At 39.2% G+C, this 17,886-nt stretch overlaps 2 protein-coding genes across 3 annotated transcripts in view; one reads left to right on the top strand and one right to left on the bottom strand.

Moving 5' to 3' along the window:
• LOC129765118 (snake venom 5'-nucleotidase) overlaps positions 1-2,571 on the bottom strand; it is a 106,428-nt gene extending 103,857 nt beyond the window's left edge. For both annotated transcript variants that reach the window (XM_055764999.1, XM_055765002.1), the window contains exon 1: positions 2,127-2,571. The gene's annotated coding sequence lies outside the window, so the exon portion shown is untranslated. The remainder of the gene's footprint in view (positions 1-2,126) is intronic.
• A 7,381-nt stretch (positions 2,572-9,952) lies between these two features.
• Positions 9,953-12,309, top strand: LOC129767469 (N6-adenosine-methyltransferase MT-A70-like protein). Its single transcript, XM_055768413.1, has 3 exons — positions 9,953-10,279; positions 10,340-11,810; positions 11,873-12,309. The coding sequence occupies exons 1-3, from the start codon at positions 10,072-10,074 to the stop codon at positions 11,985-11,987; spliced, it is 1,794 nt and encodes a 597-aa protein (XP_055624388.1). The 5' UTR covers positions 9,953-10,071; the 3' UTR covers positions 11,988-12,309.
• The last annotated feature ends 5,577 nt before the right edge of the window (positions 12,310-17,886 follow it).

The following is a 17,886-nucleotide window of genomic DNA, read 5'->3' as shown; positions in this document are numbered from 1 at the left end:
ATGATCTTGGTTTGTCCAGTCGAAAATATGATCATGGTTTGCCCACTTTTTTGAATGCTCTAATTCAGCGCTCCTGTGTCAAATAAGGCCTTCGAATGTTTCGAAACATATAAATGAAATTGCCTTTTACATGATTTATAGTAGTTTGATAGTATATTTTTACGAAATCACATGTTTTAAAGGATTATAAAATACACCTTCTATTTGTGTCAATGCGCCCCTCATTCGAGCTAACTTTTAATCGATCACCAGATGATTATTTGGCACGTATTCAGACCTTTTCTGGATTACAACACTTATAAATATTGTAAACATCATGCTTGCTCACCATTTGTATCGGATTTACATAGCTAAACCATTAAATTAACGCATTTTGATGAACTCAATTCTGATCATGAGTTGTCCAATTCAATAATGTTGTTTTGTCCACATGTTTTCTATGGCAACCGCTTGGCGCGCTGCAGTTTGTTTATGTTTGTTTATGGTGTGCTTCGCGCATAGCAGAAGTATGGTTTTTCTGTGTTGATTGTGTTGAGGTGAACACTTCTAAAATGCCCAAGAAAAGGCAATATTCTGAAGAAAGCCTAAATTATGAATGAATCAATATGATGACAGTAAACTCAAGCAATGATAAATGCAACATCTAATTGTAAATTCGAATGTTTTCATTCAAAAATGTAGATTTCTAAAACCGGACAAACCATGATCATTTTTTTGGGCAAACCATGATCAGAGGTGGTCAAACCATGATCTTAATTCTTCTTTAAGGAAAATCGTTAAAAAACATAAAAATTTGAATAATTTCAACACCTTATGGTAGTATTAGCAACTAGAGACTTGGGGCTTTCCAACAAACCCAAACTCGTATCGATTATGTGTAATTTTCATGAAGAAAAATCGATTTGCATTTACTAGTTGCGTAAAAACACCCCAAATTGGACAAACCAAGATCATTTACCCTACATGTGACCTGGAGAGAGCTATTTGAACGTGTGTGGAAAAAAGTTTGCTGCCTTTCTTGGTGAAACACGGTTGTTCCTTGCTGTTTTGGCATCCTGTCATTACGTAACAAAGGCCGTGGAGTGGTATATCGCCAACAAGGTACGGGTGGTGTCCAAGGACAACTGGCGTTCTACAGCGAACAAATTGGAAGAGGTGGATGATCAGAATTTGATGACAGGAAATAAACAAACACTTCAGTGATTCGATGAACCGGAAACTTAGCTGAATATATTTCCCGTATTTTATACTAATTGAACAGCAAAACAAATTTGGTTTTAGCTGCCATCAACAGTCATCTTGAAGAAAACTTTGGAAAATGTTGATCATAAATCAACATCGATCCCTTCCCTCTTTATCCTCTTCCCATTTTTCATTTATTAGGCGTGAAACAGGCGAATTATCCTCATTAACGATTCGGGTTTCCTCATATTGGAGAACATTCAATGTTACACCCATTAACCGGATGAATGAGACGAATAAACTCTTTTCTGGAATGATAATCCAACTGAAGTCGTGCACCGAATATTCAAAACATTTTTGCATCAAATTCTTCTATCTTTCGTATCAATGTTCTCCTCAATCTAAAGTACATAGATAAATTATCGGCGGATTCTTAGCTATGGAGCTGAGGATACGCTTGAAGGGAAACAATTTTAGTTATAAATCGAAAAGAAAACTAATTGTTTTATAACATAATTGCTCTCGTATTAGAAAATCCTCGCAGTGAGCATCCGGTATGACTCGATGAAACGTTTCCTCGAGAAGTTAAGTTGAGAAAAGAGCTATATAGAAATCTAAAAGAATATATCACAATTCTAATAGTTGCTGAAACCAAATACATAAACATGAAAATGTAGAAAAGTTGCTACATTTGAATAAAGTTCAATAATCCGTTCAGTGAAACGAGTGGGCGGAGAGATTAACATGCCACTGTCAGAATGTCTCATTCCCCATTTCACAAAAAATGTCCCAAAAGCATAAACAACCCATCCTACAAAGACCCGGATTTTTCCTCAAAGCGTGACGGGTCCCTAATTGCGGAATAATTATTATAAGCATGTAGCATTGCAAATTAGAAGGTAATCATATGTGAGTTGTATCGAATTGCACCCAATGTTAAATACCTGCCGACTAGCGCCGATGCGTCTATCCAGATAGTTCCGTGATCGATTGGTTGAAGATATTGCCTTTCTACCTGCTTCTTTCTTTATCCTTCCTCGTTTATCTTGCTGATTAGCGAGATGGTAATCCTGTTATTGGTTACTGTAAATGACTTCAGCAATTTATTCGCTTCCCCGTCGCCACTATACACATACGATACACAGACATACACTGCTCCAGCACGGCTTGCTTTATCACTCCAGTTATCTTTCGGTAGAATCAGGGCAATCACTTCTTTTTTGCAGATTCAAACCTTTTTTAGCTCACGGCCACCACAACCACTGTTAGCAATTGTAACTGAATCCACAGAAATAGCACCTTGACCGAAATTACCAAATTTTAACGAGTTACACGTTTCGAACAAATCGATTGCACAATCTGCGCACTTTCCGACAAACTTCACCGACCGTCAACGAAAGACTGAAGCTGTGTGGGGAAAAAAACATTGACATTCATATATCCTTCGACGAACCGCGGAGAGACATAGCTACCGTCGCAGCGAACTCGCCGAGAACGGAGAAACGAACAGCCGAAAACAGCGAGGCACTCATTTCCCGAAGAATTATCTTTTATCGGGTCGCATTCTGAGTTATCGCACGCTGGGATACTCATTGGCAGATAGCGGACTGAGAGCTTGTTTATGTCAAACTGTGGTGCAGAGGCGTAGTAATATAAAAGTATTATTGTTTTGAGATGAAGGAAGATTTTTGACGTAGAACTACGTCTTTCATTAAGGGTGTCAAATCAGAAAACAGGTCACGTTTTTATGAAATAAAGTTAAGGTTAATAACTATTTTTGACGATTTACATACTAAACGAATCGGAAATTCCGTAAGATTTGTTTGATATGCCATACATTAGAATCCCCTGGTTTGTAAATGGTTAAAATTCATGAAAACTTTAAGTGTTTCTATTTTCCCATACATTTGTTCTGTCCATTTGAGTGCTTCCCCGAACAGAGCTATCAATAACGAGCAACTTATCGACGACCAACGGAGGGGAAATCGTAGGATTTAAAGTCTCCGTGAACAAAGGAAAATAAGAAGAATGAAGGGGAATACTTGCCTAGAGTATAAACAGTGGATCTCGCTGAGGCAAACTTTCATTCGGCATCGGACTGTTGAGTAATCCAGTTCACTTTGCTTTCGCTGCGCTTCGATCTAAGATTGGACCCCACCAGTGGTAATCTAACTTGGAAATCGTCGTTTGATTTTTCTGTTCGTTTTTCGCGTTATTCGTATCGTGTGTTCTTCTTTCCGCGTCATAAATTGGACGCTTCGCGTAGTGTGCGATGAGCAAGAAGAAGAGGAAGGCAGGCTCGAACCCTGCAAAAAACGAACGCATTGCCAGGGGCAATAAAATTTCGAGGTAAGCGTCATCTAATGATGCACGCGGTGTTGGTGCATTGAAAAGCGCTCGCACTGAACCGAGCCATCGCGAATGTGACACCGCGCCGAACAACAGCGAAGTAGGCGATTTCGGCGCGTCGGTCGAAAATGTAAACGCCCAGACAGCAACCAAAATCAAGCTCCCCCCGCTGGTGGTGAAGGCGGCCGCTCTTGACAAACTCATCAGCGAATTCGCATCGATGGGTGTTACAGCAGAGTACAAGCTGTGTGGCATAATTCAGTCTTTTTCCAAGCAGTTAACATTGTTTATTTTCCATCTTCATAAGGGCTTCGTTTGTGCCTTTGAGAATGCATCAATGCATTAAACTGACGTTATGGCGAAGCAGACGTTAAGGTTGTGCACTAAAAAATTATTTGGGAATACCAAGCATCTTGAATGTCTAGGTCTTGAATCAACTAGGATTGCATTTGCGCTAATATTGATTATAATGAAGCATTGCTAATGTTTTCGAGGTTGTTATTAACAAAAAGAGTTTATTTCTCTTGTTTAGTCATCAAGAAAGTAAATGTTCTGGAATTTTGTATGTGATTAGGTTTTGCTTGCCAGTAGCAAAACTTCCTCTACTAAGGGTGACAGCTGCGCTTCTCTCGAGCATGAGAAATTAATGCAACTCTTTTCGAGGCCAGTAATATTAACAGAAGCGTTTCTTTTGAGAATAGCGCAAAATGAGAAATGAGAAATGTTTATATTGCTAGTAGTTTCAAGCCACCGATATATGGCTCTGTATGCATGCTATGGTGAACGCTTGTTTGGCGCTTGGTTTACGCTTAGTTTGTACGAACGATATCTAGAGGTGCGATTCCTTTGAGGCAATACTAAATAACATGTAGCATGATATTTGATACTTGCAAGTGTTGTCATTGTTGTTGTTTTCATGCGGTGCCAAAGATATATTGATGTAGTTATAAGATATGGAATAATGATGCTGGTGCAACATGTATATAATCGACTGTAGCCGAGTCTATGTCAATTTCGAAAAAGGCCACCGGAATAGCCTTCGAGGTAAATTTTCAATGCATTGACATGAAATAAATTGCGACATACGATTGTTTTGCGAGGGCAAGAATGAATCATCAATCAATTATCGTCAACTGATTCTATAATGAAAAAATCATTTCAGAGATTATTCTACTAAGCAGTTGTTTCTAAAATTTTACAGCATTATAGAATAATATCCGAAGGTATAAACAAGCGACTTATAGAAAATAACAGCGTAGTTCTACGTCAACAATGCGGTCGTATCTTGGACACAACCTCCTATAATTTTTTTATCGTTATTTGCAAATAAGACTTTTTTTGAGGAAAATGTTATCCATCATCCTTTTTTTGTTGATGAGACGATCTGATAGATATTAAACAATAAATAACATTTGGAAAATTCTAATGTCAATCACCAGCTCGGACAGCCTTGGAAAAGCCTGCCTTTGAAGGAATTATCGTTCGGTATCCCATTGAGTATTTATCTTCTGCAGCTGCTTCATGTTTTGACGTAGAACTACGTCTTTCATTAAGGGAGCCAAATCAAAAACAGGTCACGTTTTTTGCCGCGAACGGATTTTGACAATTTACATACCAAACGAATTGGAAATTTCCTAAGATTTGTTTTTTGTGCTATATATTACAATCCCCTGGTGTGTAAATGGTTTAAATTAATAAAAACTTGAAGCATTTCCATTTTCCCATACATTTGTCATTTGTGAAGTTCCCTACCCATGGTGTCAATAACGAGCAACTTATCGGCGATCAACTAAGGGGAATGATTTTATGTCTCCGAGAACAAAGAAGAGTAGAAGAAGTAGAACGAAAGCGAATATTTGCCTAGAGCATAAATATTGGATCTCACTGAGGCAAACTTTCAGTATCGTTCTAGATACGAAGCAATGAATATCGGTTGGTCTTCCTTCCTTGTTTGGACGCGACCAAATTAATTACTCGCTGATGTCTCAGGTATTGCAATCATTACATCAAACATACGCCATTCCATTAAGATTTTGAAACTTTGCGTGTGGCTTGGTTTCGCATGACAGCAACAAAACTATCGCCACCAAGGATGACAGCTAAGCTAATCGAGACCGGGAATATTAATAGAATGGGCTTCGGTTGAGAAGAGCGCGGAAGAAAAAAAAATAACAGCGTAGTTCTACGTCAACAATGTGGTCGTGTCTTGATTTTATTTGAAAATGATTTTAAACCCATTTATCGCTCGCACAGCAAATCGATGGGCAGTTGTGGAAACTTGAAACTGTTCTATACAGAATCCAGTTATTGCTTTGACAAATGCTTTGTTTTATGACTGAGTTACAGTGTTACTCAAAATTTTAGATGAAGAATTTGTTTGCCCACTTCGGAATACGGTCGATCACAGCAAATGCCGATTCATCTTCACTCTAGATTTCCGATTCACCCTCACCCTCAGTCACTTGCAATCACAATTAGTAAAGCGGAAGATCAATCTTTGAAGTTGTGTAGTTTACAATCAGATGCGGATTATTCCTCACCTGGTCAACTGTACATTGCGTGTTTCCGTGTTAGCAAACCAGATAGCCTTAATATCTTCGATGAAAATTGAAAAACTACAAGTGGGTTATATCTTTGATATAACCGCAAGGTGGACGTAGGACTACCGTTGACTTAGCAATAAATAAGTAACAAGCATTAAAAAATCTTAGACATTTCATCTTTCGAATAAAGTGCCGTTTAGCCGGAAAAGAATTATTAACGCTCAAAGAGGGTACCCACTCACCAAGCCCCGACAATGGGAATTATCGTTGATCCTGGCAGGATTATCAACACTTGAGAAGGAATGGATTCCTCCTCGGAATTACATAGTAAAAATAAGACCCCCTTCCCAACAATTCCAACTTCCCAATAACGACGATCGATTGCAGCACTCGTAAACAAATCTTGATATGTAATATTATATCCACTACATCATATCATATCGTGTTCTTCACTATCAAATCCATGGTCAATAGCACCCATCGGTATCGAATTATCATCGATACCTCGGTTTTCGCTAAATGCTTCGCGAGGGCCGACTGCAGAGGAGAAATGGAATTGAAAAACGACAAACGGGAGAAAGAGATGTTGGAGGTTGAAAGGAGATTGGCAGAAAACTTCTGAATTTTATCTTTCGAATAACGTGATTATCATACCACTTCGTTTCGCCAGAAAGAAATAATTAATGCTCAAAGGAGGAATCGAGCCCTCCGAGGAAACACCCATCTAAAATTAGAATCGTTTATCGATTGCGGCATTCGTACACAAATAATTTTATAACGCAGCTTTCATCAAAGTGAGTTCTTTGATAGGGTGAAATATCCACTATCATATATTTCGTATTCGTCATTATCAAATCCATAGTCAATGACACCCATCGGTATCGAATTATCGTCGACTCCACGATTTTCGCTAAATGTTTCTTTCAGTTCGGCCTGCAAAAACTTTTCTGAACTCTAATCCATCAAATTTGGTGTCCCTGAAAAGGGCCGTTGATTATATGCTAAGGTACTAAGATGATAATTACGAAAGCGGAAGCGCGGCTGTTCAAGCACGCTCTCCTCGGATACGACGGGCCAGCTGGATGTCCTTGGACATGATATTACGCGTTTTGCGTGGCTTAGCACACAAATTGGTATCTTCGAACAGACCGACTAAATATGCCTCGCTTGCCTCCTGCAGTACCATAACGGCGGAAAATTTTGGAAGCACAATTCGATTTTGAAGTCCTGAGCAGTTTCACGGAACAAACGCTAGAGCAGTTTCACGGAACAAATGATTGCGGATCAGCAATTCGGGCGACATCTGATAGCGACGAATTTCAACCGAAGCGACGATTCCTGGTCGGTAGCGATGTGGCTTCCTCGCTTCTCCTGTGGCTGGTGCGCTTTTACAAGCTGCTTTCGTGGCTGTTCGAGAGAAAATAATGACGTGTTCTATACTCAGATAGTGTGGATTCCATACCCGACCTCTTTCACATTCTTTTCTTTATATTCGTAGCACAGCCAAATGGGACAGGGACAGGGACAGGCATACAGCTGTACTAGCGTTGCACAGGTACCACGGTAGCATCGCACACATACTTTGGTTGTACATTGTACTGCATGTCAAACTGACAATCAGAAATTTGCCCAATTTTCACTACATATTGACGATGAAACGAATGAAACGAATGAAACGAATCCTCGCGGTACGAGAGTAGAGGTAGAAATGAACGAAAGCACTTTTTTTCACTTAAATTCTTTTTTTTTCTTAATTTGGTTTACATTATAATATAATACTACATTTCAAGTGATCAACCTAGGGTTCTACATCTTTAAGTTGATGAACGAAAGCAAAGGAAGCATCATGTTTTTACATATCCTTTCGGTTCAACTGCAGAAGAGAAATGAAATTGGAAAAGAAGACCATAATGCATATGCGTCTGAGTGCGACCGTCCTCATCTCACATCGCCGCATCAACTGAATGGATTTCCAGAGCGTATGCGAGTTTATATACGGTTTCAATAACCTGTTTTCTAAGCAATTTTTAAGCTATTGAAACAAGTTTTCGGGTCAACAATTAACAATCATATAACTCGTGGACATTTTGTCTTTCGAATGAAATGATTATCATACTACTCCGTTTAGCCGGAAAAGAGGTATTAACGTTCAAAACCTTGCAGTACAGCATCACTCTCTCGGTTTCGAAATTTTGAACTTACACCCCGGTACAGAAATGGAAGAGTTCTACGTCAAAACAAAAAATATTGCATGCTCATAAGTATTTCAAAATTAATTTCAATTATGAAGCATGTGCTTTCCCATCAAACATTAAATCGTATAATTTTGCACGTGCCAAGTCTTACAAGAAACTCAAATAAATCATAATCGCATATAATATCAATCAAAGTATGTATCGTGTATATTTGAAATCGCATAAAATGTAAAAACTCGATTTTATATACCATTATCAAATTAAGTCGCAATTCGGTATAATAAACATCAATTTTATGATGTACATTGTCGTAAAATATATTTAATCCGCATCATATGCGTATATTACGCTGATGCAGTTTGTGTGTCGTACAAGCGTATAATTTAAATCGATTCAGTACTGTAGTAAATCGTGTTGCATGCTGAAGAAAATCATGAAACAGTAAATCATATTAGATCCTAATAAAGAACATATTACATCATATTGAAATGTCAATGAAATGCAGATGCACTCGAAAGTTTTAACCGCTGTTGAATTAAATTTCAGATAGCCGCGCGAGATAGCTGGTGGATGATAATCCAGACGACCGGAGTTCGAACCCACATCGGAGCAGTTTCCACCAAACATCAATTTGTGCCATTTTAAACATTCATATTCCACTCCCAACACAAGTCAATCAAACAATTATTATTTCTACTAACATAAATACTCATATATAAAAATGTGCGATGCGTGAGGCTATAATAAACATTTCACGAAAATATTTTGCGCCATTTGTTTTTTTTCTATGTCTGTAATAAATCGTATATGGGTATGGCAAAAGTCGTATTTGGTGCTTTGACAATTCATGAATATATTCATATTAGATCGCAATTCAATTTCAACATAATCGCCATTATAGTCGGTCAAAGTTGCATATTCATCCAAACAAATTCGGTAAGCATTTGCCATGTACGTATATGGCCTCCACTTTTACATGCATATGCCAGTTAGGCGCATTATATGCCAACCAAATTTGAGGGCATATGATGTTATATATACGCTTGTCATGCGATTTAATGTTTGCTGGGTTGTTATGCTACTCATTGAATGTCATGCAAAAACAATGGGCCACAACGAAGCAGGTACAGGGTACAGCTAGCGAAATTTGAAATAAAAATAACTTCAATAGAATTGACATGCAATTTAGGCACAAATCACTTATTTCCTTAATTTTTTTAATTTAAAAGGAAATATGTTCACATGGACAAAGGGGGGTAGGGGGTACGAAAATGTCCACGCTTGTCCACAGAGGAGGAGGGGGAGTCTGAAAACGTGCTTTTTTGTCCACGTGGTATGTGAACAGCCCCACAATTGCACTGATAGCTATCACTCGATCGATGCTATCGACTTCGGTAACTCGGTAATATACAAATAAAGCTAACAAGCAAAAATCTCATCGACTCAATTTATATGATAGGGCCCGATATCTCCTAAAAATCCGTATACACTATCATACTGAAATATCTTCACATATTTCATAAAGCCTTCAAAATGTCTTAATAAAATCAAACGTCTTCACAGTAAGTCGAATGCCTTCAAATAAAGACATGTTTTCAAACCTGACCTCTCTGGTTTTAATACTTATTTGAGGGAACGATTCTATGCCTAGATGCAGACTACTAAACGCGCTGCTGTCATTGGGAACGCTTTTGTTAGTCCATGAATCGCGGCTTGTTATTTATGTGTATACGAGTGTAAACAATAACAGTTTTACTATTCGCCGTTTAGTATTCAGTATATATATACTTACCCCCGGCATAATGTCCTCCTGGGAAGAAATCCAGGCGGTTAAGGTGAAGCGCAACACCCTTCGCGAACGTTTGGAAAAGCGCAAGAAAGAACGGCAAGATTTGCTTGGTGGAAGCAGCCCAGGGCCTAGCGTTGTGGGTTTGATCAAAACAGAGTCCGGTGCGGCCGGTGTGGATGATAAGAGTAAGGTTTTGCTGACGGCAATCAAATTGGAACAAGGTAATGGTGTGAAAATCTCCATGAATCAAACAATACGTTGAATATTATTCCTTTTTTTAGACACTGACTCCGAGGTGGAAAAGACGCTGGTTAAGGTGCTTGCTGACCGGAGTTTAATACTACCCACCAACTCGTCGTTGATCGCCCAACGAGTTGAGAAAATTACGCTAAAGCCTGCACCGAACGAGTCAATACTGTACTATCTGCAGAAATTATCTGGCCAAAGTTTGATAAGCCTCAAGGAAGTGAGCATTGGGGAATCGGTCGGATACGAAATCATTTCCGCTGAACATGGAAATTTACAGGTGCTGTACGAAGATCTACTGCTCAATAGTGGACGCGAAGGCATCAAACGAAAGGCCATTAATCATGAGCATGAACCGGATTCGAAAATGGCTCGTCTAGCTTCGGCCTCGGCTAGAGACGATTCTCAGAAAAAGACCGGTGAATCCAGTGCACTGAGTGACACATCCGATATCATGTCTTTACTCTCGCTACCTTCCACGAGAGAGAAGCAAAGCAAGCAGGTTGGGGAGGAGATTTTGGAGTTGTTGACGAAGCCAACCGCCAAGGAGCGGTCGCTGGCGGAAAAGTTTAAATCGCAAGGTGGGGCCCAGGTGATGGAGTTTTGTCCCCACGGCACCAGAATCGAGTGCATGCGGTCATTGGAGGCAGCCAACGATGCCCATTTGAAGAAGGAAGATGACGACGATGTTATCATTAGTGACGATAATAACGGCTTTGAGATTATTGAGATCAAAAAAGAATCCGACGATGAGAAGGGAAAATATCAGTGCAACAAGTTGCACTTTAAAAAGATCATACAATCGCACACCGACGAGTCGCTGGGCGATTGTAGTTTTTTGAACACCTGTTTCCACATGGACACTTGCAAGTATGTTCACTATGAGGTGGACACTTATATTGGACAGAATACGGGTTCAAAGTTTGAGGTGGAGGGACCGCTAGGATCGAAGCGAACAATCGATCCCTGTGCTACACTGTACCCACCTCAGTGGATTCAATGTGATCTACGGTATCTGGATATGACCGTTCTGGGCAAATTCGCCGTTGTAATGGCCGACCCGCCTTGGGATATACATATGGAGCTTCCGTACGGTACGATGTCCGATGACGAGATGAGGCAGCTAGGTGTTCCTGCTCTGCAGGACGATGGCTTAATTTTCCTGTGGGTCACCGGTCGCGCAATGGAGCTTGGCCGTGAGTGTCTCAAACTGTGGGGATATGAACGGGTCGACGAGTTGATATGGGTGAAAACGAACCAACTGCAAAGGATTATTCGCACAGGCAGAACTGGTCACTGGTTGAATCACGGCAAGGAGCACTGTCTGGTGGGGATGAAAGGCAACCCGCCGAATCTAAATCGGGGACTGGATTGCGATGTGATTGTTGCGGAGGTACGCGCCACCAGTCACAAACCGGATGAGATATACGGCATCATCGAGCGTTTGAGCCCTGGAACGAGGAAGATTGAACTGTTCGGTAGACCGCACAACGTACAACCAAATTGGTAATGTATACTCGGATTGTTAGTATCGTAACACATTTTCTAGCGTATTGTTTTTTCAATAGGATAACACTTGGAAATCAATTAGATGGAATACGGCTGGTCGATCCCGAACTGATAAGTTCCTTCCAGAAGCGTTATCCCGATGGAAACTGCATGACTCCTGGCAAAAATCCCTAGAAATAGAACGTGTAATTTTGACAATTCAATAACCGTTAATATGTGCGGACTGATGAAGGCGGTAGCTTTATATAACATGTTACCCAATTGCTTTTACATCGTGATTTAAAAAAAACAGATGAATCGCTTAATTCGTATTTAATTTCTCCTGCTGATTGAGTGACATAAACACAAAAATTGCGTTTTGATTATGAATGTACATAATCACAGGATTCAACTTTATTATACCGTACTCGTTTTTTATTTCATTGCATTGTTTCATTTTGATGCAAAATCCTATTTCAATTCTTGGTCCAATAAAAAAACTAAATTAAATCGAAAACATCGAGTTTTCATTTTTTGGAACTTAAGGGGTTATAACTCACTAAATAAAAGTATGTGATTTTCGCGATTTTTTTCAACGAGGAAATAAATTACAATGATTAATCTGATATCAAAGTTTTATTAGGTATATATTACTTAACCCTCCTGTACTCGCGTGCAAAATCATAACACATATACTCGCGCACGGTGTCACAGACCGAAAATTAAACTTCTCTGTAATGTTGCCATTGTGTACTTTTCAGGCAAACATATTTCTTTACATTTCATGCAGTTGTTGCGGGTTTTTTTTATCAAAGAGAAGAATGTATAACGTATTCTAGATAATTACCAGATGATAAAGGTTCTGGAATATAAAGTTTGCATATTTCTAATATACTTTGTCTCTGTATTCTTGGTAAACTAAGAATTAATGCCTTTTTAGATGGGGCATAAAAAGATTATATAAAAGGATTTCTAGGAACTTCCTTTTCTTTTTCTTGTTTTCTTGTAGATTATAAAAAACTATCCACGAAACTGTAACTGTTAAAAATTACCCTAAGCCACCGATTAGTTTATAGTTTACTGTTAACAATTCTTCCACGAGTGAAATTCTTTCACAAGTGTGTATATGTATGACCATTATATTTAGCGAATAACTATACGAAAGTCCAACATTTGCAGCAACCAAAAACCAGACGGGTTTTGTATACCCAAAATTATCAATAGGTTCGAGCCTAAATAAATAGATCTCTCTTGCACGATCCATATTGAGGATTGTGTTAGTGTTACGATAGCGGGGAGCTTATCGTAAGTTCGTTTTGTTCATTATAAACAAAGTAGGTTTCGTTAAGATGAATCAGAAAAATAAAAGTGAGTCGGTAGTTAGACGCGAAAGAGGACGGTCGTTGTCCCTCGTAATAGAACATAAAGAAATCCAGTTGCCTAGACCGAATCGCAAAGTCGTAGTGTTGATATTTTCTGAGAAATGAACGAATTATTGATTCCTCGGTCTGACAGACCAATGCGCGAGTATAGGAGTGTTAACCTCGAAAAACTAAAAAATAACAAACCAGCACGAGTTGTATACTGAATTTTGCGATTGACTTTATATTGATGACTATTTTATTGAAATCATCTATGTGGTATATGCGTTAATTTGACGCGATAGTAATGTAGACAAAATTTTGCGTAAACAGGCAAACATCACAATAATAATAAATAGACATGTACCGACAACACTTCGATCCGTTATCTTCGTTATCCGATATCGTTATTTCCAATGAAACAAGTGATAAACAACTGTTGCCGAGATGCAACAATAGAAAGAACGAAACACAGAATATCAAGTGATGTCCGAGTGCGATAGATATTCAGTTGCTTAGTTCGAGTATCGAAAAAATGAAATACTAGGGGGCTATCCACATACCACGTAGACAGAAAAAAAACATGATTTTAGACTCCCTCCTCGCCCACCGTGGACAAGCGTGGACATTTACAAAACCCCTCCCCTCTTGTCCACGTGGACATTTTTTTTGCATTTTCTCGGATCAAGGAAATAATTGAATTGCGGCTATATTTAAAGCTTATTTTATATTACCGGAACTGTAAGGTTAATCTTGTTTTATCCTGATTGTAATATTATTTCAAACGATCGGCTTTGTAAAAATAAAGCTAATTGGAGTCGCGTTTTTCTTGTCCTTTGAGTTTTTCACTAACATTACCCAATAATTAATTCGTATCGCTCTTCGGTTTCTTCCAAACTTCATTTATGTAGTCTTGATTTTTCCGTTGTTGATTTCCGCATCAAAACATCACTTACAGGTTTCGAGCAGATTATTTCAAGATTTGGCACATGCTATCATTATATATCTTATGACAAATTCTAATAGCAACTGATTCGTAGAGAATCATATCTTGGATATTTGACAAAGTTTTTGGAGAATCAAAAACCATTATATCAAAAAATATAGCAGTTTGCTGGGACATAATGAATCGTAAAGCAGTATGAAAAAATAAATTTATTATTTTAAGTGTCAAGATGAGTTCGAATCTACCCTGCACGAACGTAATTAAAATCAGAACTATCCTCTCGTGAGTCGACTGAACTGTTCAACTGTCCAAAACTTCACGGTATTTCAAATCCTGTTACAATTTGAAGAAGGTCTAACCTTCGACAGGGAACCAGGAGATCGAAGCAAAAGTAACTGATTACAAAACTCACCCGAAAGTGGTTGCTCCTTTCAAACAGACCCCGGATTTGTCAACAATAGACACGGAGAAAATGGCACGAGCTTCGCAATCCTAAATTCAAAAAACAAATGGTGGTTTGAGGAATGTCGAGATACAAGTTGTATCGAACCCTAAGGCGAAGTAAAATCTGGAACCAAAGAAACGTTCAAGGATGCTCTCCAAGAATTTGCTGATGAAATACGGTTGCGTCGTGATGGATGATGGAATGTACTGTAAGGCCGTTGTTTCCGAAAAAACTGGACAAACAAAATAATACCTCGTTAGATCTGCAAAGTGCCCAGGAAAACACAAAATAAAAAATGGTCAAATTCCAGAAAAAGCTGCATACTGAAAAATAAACCAGAATTCTTTTTTGAAAGAAGTCCCTTCAGAAGATGTTGTCTTTTTCTGACGTGGTATTATATGCTTCTTTGACCCGTCTTGGTAAACCGTCATTATTCAGGTATAACCAAACGTTCATGAAGTACAACGAAGAATACTTGCTAATTGACGACTTTCTTGACTTGAAAACTTACTTAAAGATGGATTTCGGACAGTTTCCTGGCCAAAAAATCTTACCTAGATGATGTTCCTGGCAGATTTAAATTCACATTCATGAATAAATTTGCTTGTAAGTTCGTGATTTGGCAAGGTATTTGCCTTGATGGAGCGAAAGTGAAGATATTGATGTACTTTTTGGTTGTTTTGGTTTGAATTTAATTGACAACAGCCTAGATCCACCCAACTGTCCTCAATTTCGCCCAATAGAAAAATATTAGGTAATCTTGAATCGGAGGATAAAAATGTTTGGAAAAATAGCTAATAACACTGCACAAATGATAAAACTGTGCTGTGCAATGTTGGATCGCGGGTATGACAAGGAAAGTACGCAGATATATCAGAAATGAAGAGAAATGCGTACTTTTGCGTTTCTAACCCATTTGATCCCGACATAAAGGGTGTGTCACATCAAATTGCATCACGGAAAAAACGCTGTAGAAATTCGCCCAGTAGACCGATCCTTTTGAAATTTTTAGACAGTAAAATAAAAACTATTAAACTACTTTTGGCATTTTCTTTTTATTCATACTTCGAGCCCAAGCCCGTATGCTCGCACCTTCCTCTTTACCCCGTCCATAAGGTTCTGTACAACGTCAGGTTGTAGTTTTTTTTGAACAGAAATCCATTTTCTCTTGAAGTCCGCCTCCGGTTTGACAACTTTTGGGTTCTTCCGGAGGGCCTGCTTCATAATCGCCCAATATTTCTCTATTGGGCGAAGCTCCGGCGCGTTGGGCGGGTTCATTTCCTTTGGCACGAGGGTGACCCCGTTGGCTTCGTACCACTCCAACACGTCCTTTGAATAGTGGCACGAAGCGAGATTCGGCCAGAAGATGGTCGGGCCCTCGTGCTGCTTCAATAGTGGTAGTAAGCGCTTCTGTAGGCACTCCTTAAGGTAAACCTGCCCGTTTACCGTGCCGGTCATCACGAAGGGGGCGCTCCGCTTTCCGCAAGAGCAGATCGCTTGCCACACCATGTACTTTTTGGCAAACTTGGATAGTTTCTGCTTGCGAATCTCCTCCGGAACGCTGAATTTGTCCTCTGCAGAGAAGAACAACAGGCCCGGCAGCTGACGAAAGTCCGCTTTGACGTAGGTTTCGTCGTCCATTACCAGGCAATGCGGCTTCGTCAGCATTTCGGTGTACAGCTTCCGGGGTCGCGTCTTGCCCACCATGTTTTGCCTTTCGTCGCGGTTAGGAGCCTTCTGAACTTCGTATGTACGCAAGCCCTCCCGCTGCTTGGTCCGCTGGACGAATGAACTTGACAAATTCAGCTTATTGGCGACATCCCGGACCGAACTTCTCGGTTCACGTCTAAACTGCTTAACTACGCGCTTGTGATCTTTCACCTTCACCTTCACCTTCACCGTTCTTCACCTTCCGGTCGATGGTTAGGTTCTCGAAGTATCGTTTTAGTACTCTGCTGACCGTGGATTGGACGATTCCCAGCATCTTACCGATGTCCCGATGTGACAACTCCGGATTCTCGAAATGAGTGCACAAGATTAATTCACGACGCTCTTTTTCGTTCGACGACATTTTTCCAAATTTACGAAAAATTGACAGTGAAGCATGGCCAACGTGTTCTATACACTCTTATCTGATTATAAGCGAAAGCTGAAGATATAATTCCTAAAAATTAAATTTCTACAGCGTTTTTTCCGTGATGCAATTTGATGTGACACACCCTTTATCAGTGATTTTATGTGATAGTATAGTATTGTGTAATTTCAATATAATTCGTAATTTCGTAATTCGTAAATTCAATAAATTCGTACAATAGTATTGTGCGTGTAGCGCCCCATACACGCACAATACTATTGTACGAATTTATTGACATTTTTATGCAAGATTGTCCACAAACGTACAATACAATGGCGCCACAGTCATATTTGTGGAATTGAATTGAATCGTTTGGAGATGATATTGATGTTTGCGCTAAATATTGTGCAAAGCTGGCTAGTGACGTTCAATATTTCATCGCTTGTACTTGATGGAACCTGACACATGATATTCCATAATGCCGGGAATGAACGATAAACCTCAATAAACTCGAGAATGAATTACCTGTTGCCGTTTTTATGGCCATCGCGCACACACGTTCTCCAAAAACAGTCTATGAAATTTAATAGAAGAACATTTACTTTACACCCGGGACGATGTAACTGTAAACATAGACAATGACATGAACTGACATCATATTGCACAACGTCACCCATAGATCATGCAATTTTTCAAGCGTTGCATAATAATTATCTAAATTTTTCGTTATCCCACAATATATAGTACATTTCAATATCAGAAACACTCTCTCAATATTATTTCACCAAGTCTACATTACAGTGAGGAAATTCAACAATATGAGAAAAATATGGATGATCGACCGGGTAACACTCTCAGGCAGCTCATTTCTTTTATTTAAAAAATATGAAGTGCAAAGGGTGAACACTTTTGAAAAATCTTTGAAAATTCTGAACTAATTTCAGATTTCATTTATACTATACTTATTAAGCGTGTCCTCACCGTGGACAAGGGTGGACATTCGCGTACCACCTAAACCCCGCTCCTCCCTATAGTTGTCCACGTGGTATGTGGACAACGCCTAGAATATTTTCCGAATCGGTATCAATTATTATCAAATAAAATCAAATTGACGCGTACTCCTTGAGATAGGTATATAAGAAACGTCCGTAAACCTAGTGTTAAGGACTGTTTTTTCTATAATCCATCCCAGGGTGACGTCTCCAACTTAACGCCATTCTGACCACTACTTTCAAATTAGATTCGGATAATTGCTTGTTAAGATAAAA

This window comes from Toxorhynchites rutilus, chromosome 2 (assembly GCF_029784135.1).
Source record: "Toxorhynchites rutilus septentrionalis strain SRP chromosome 2, ASM2978413v1, whole genome shotgun sequence".
NCBI classification, from domain to species: Eukaryota; Metazoa; Arthropoda; class Insecta; order Diptera; family Culicidae; genus Toxorhynchites; species Toxorhynchites rutilus.
Note: the sequence above shows the minus strand (reverse complement) of the source record. Positions and strands in the feature narration are given on the sequence as shown.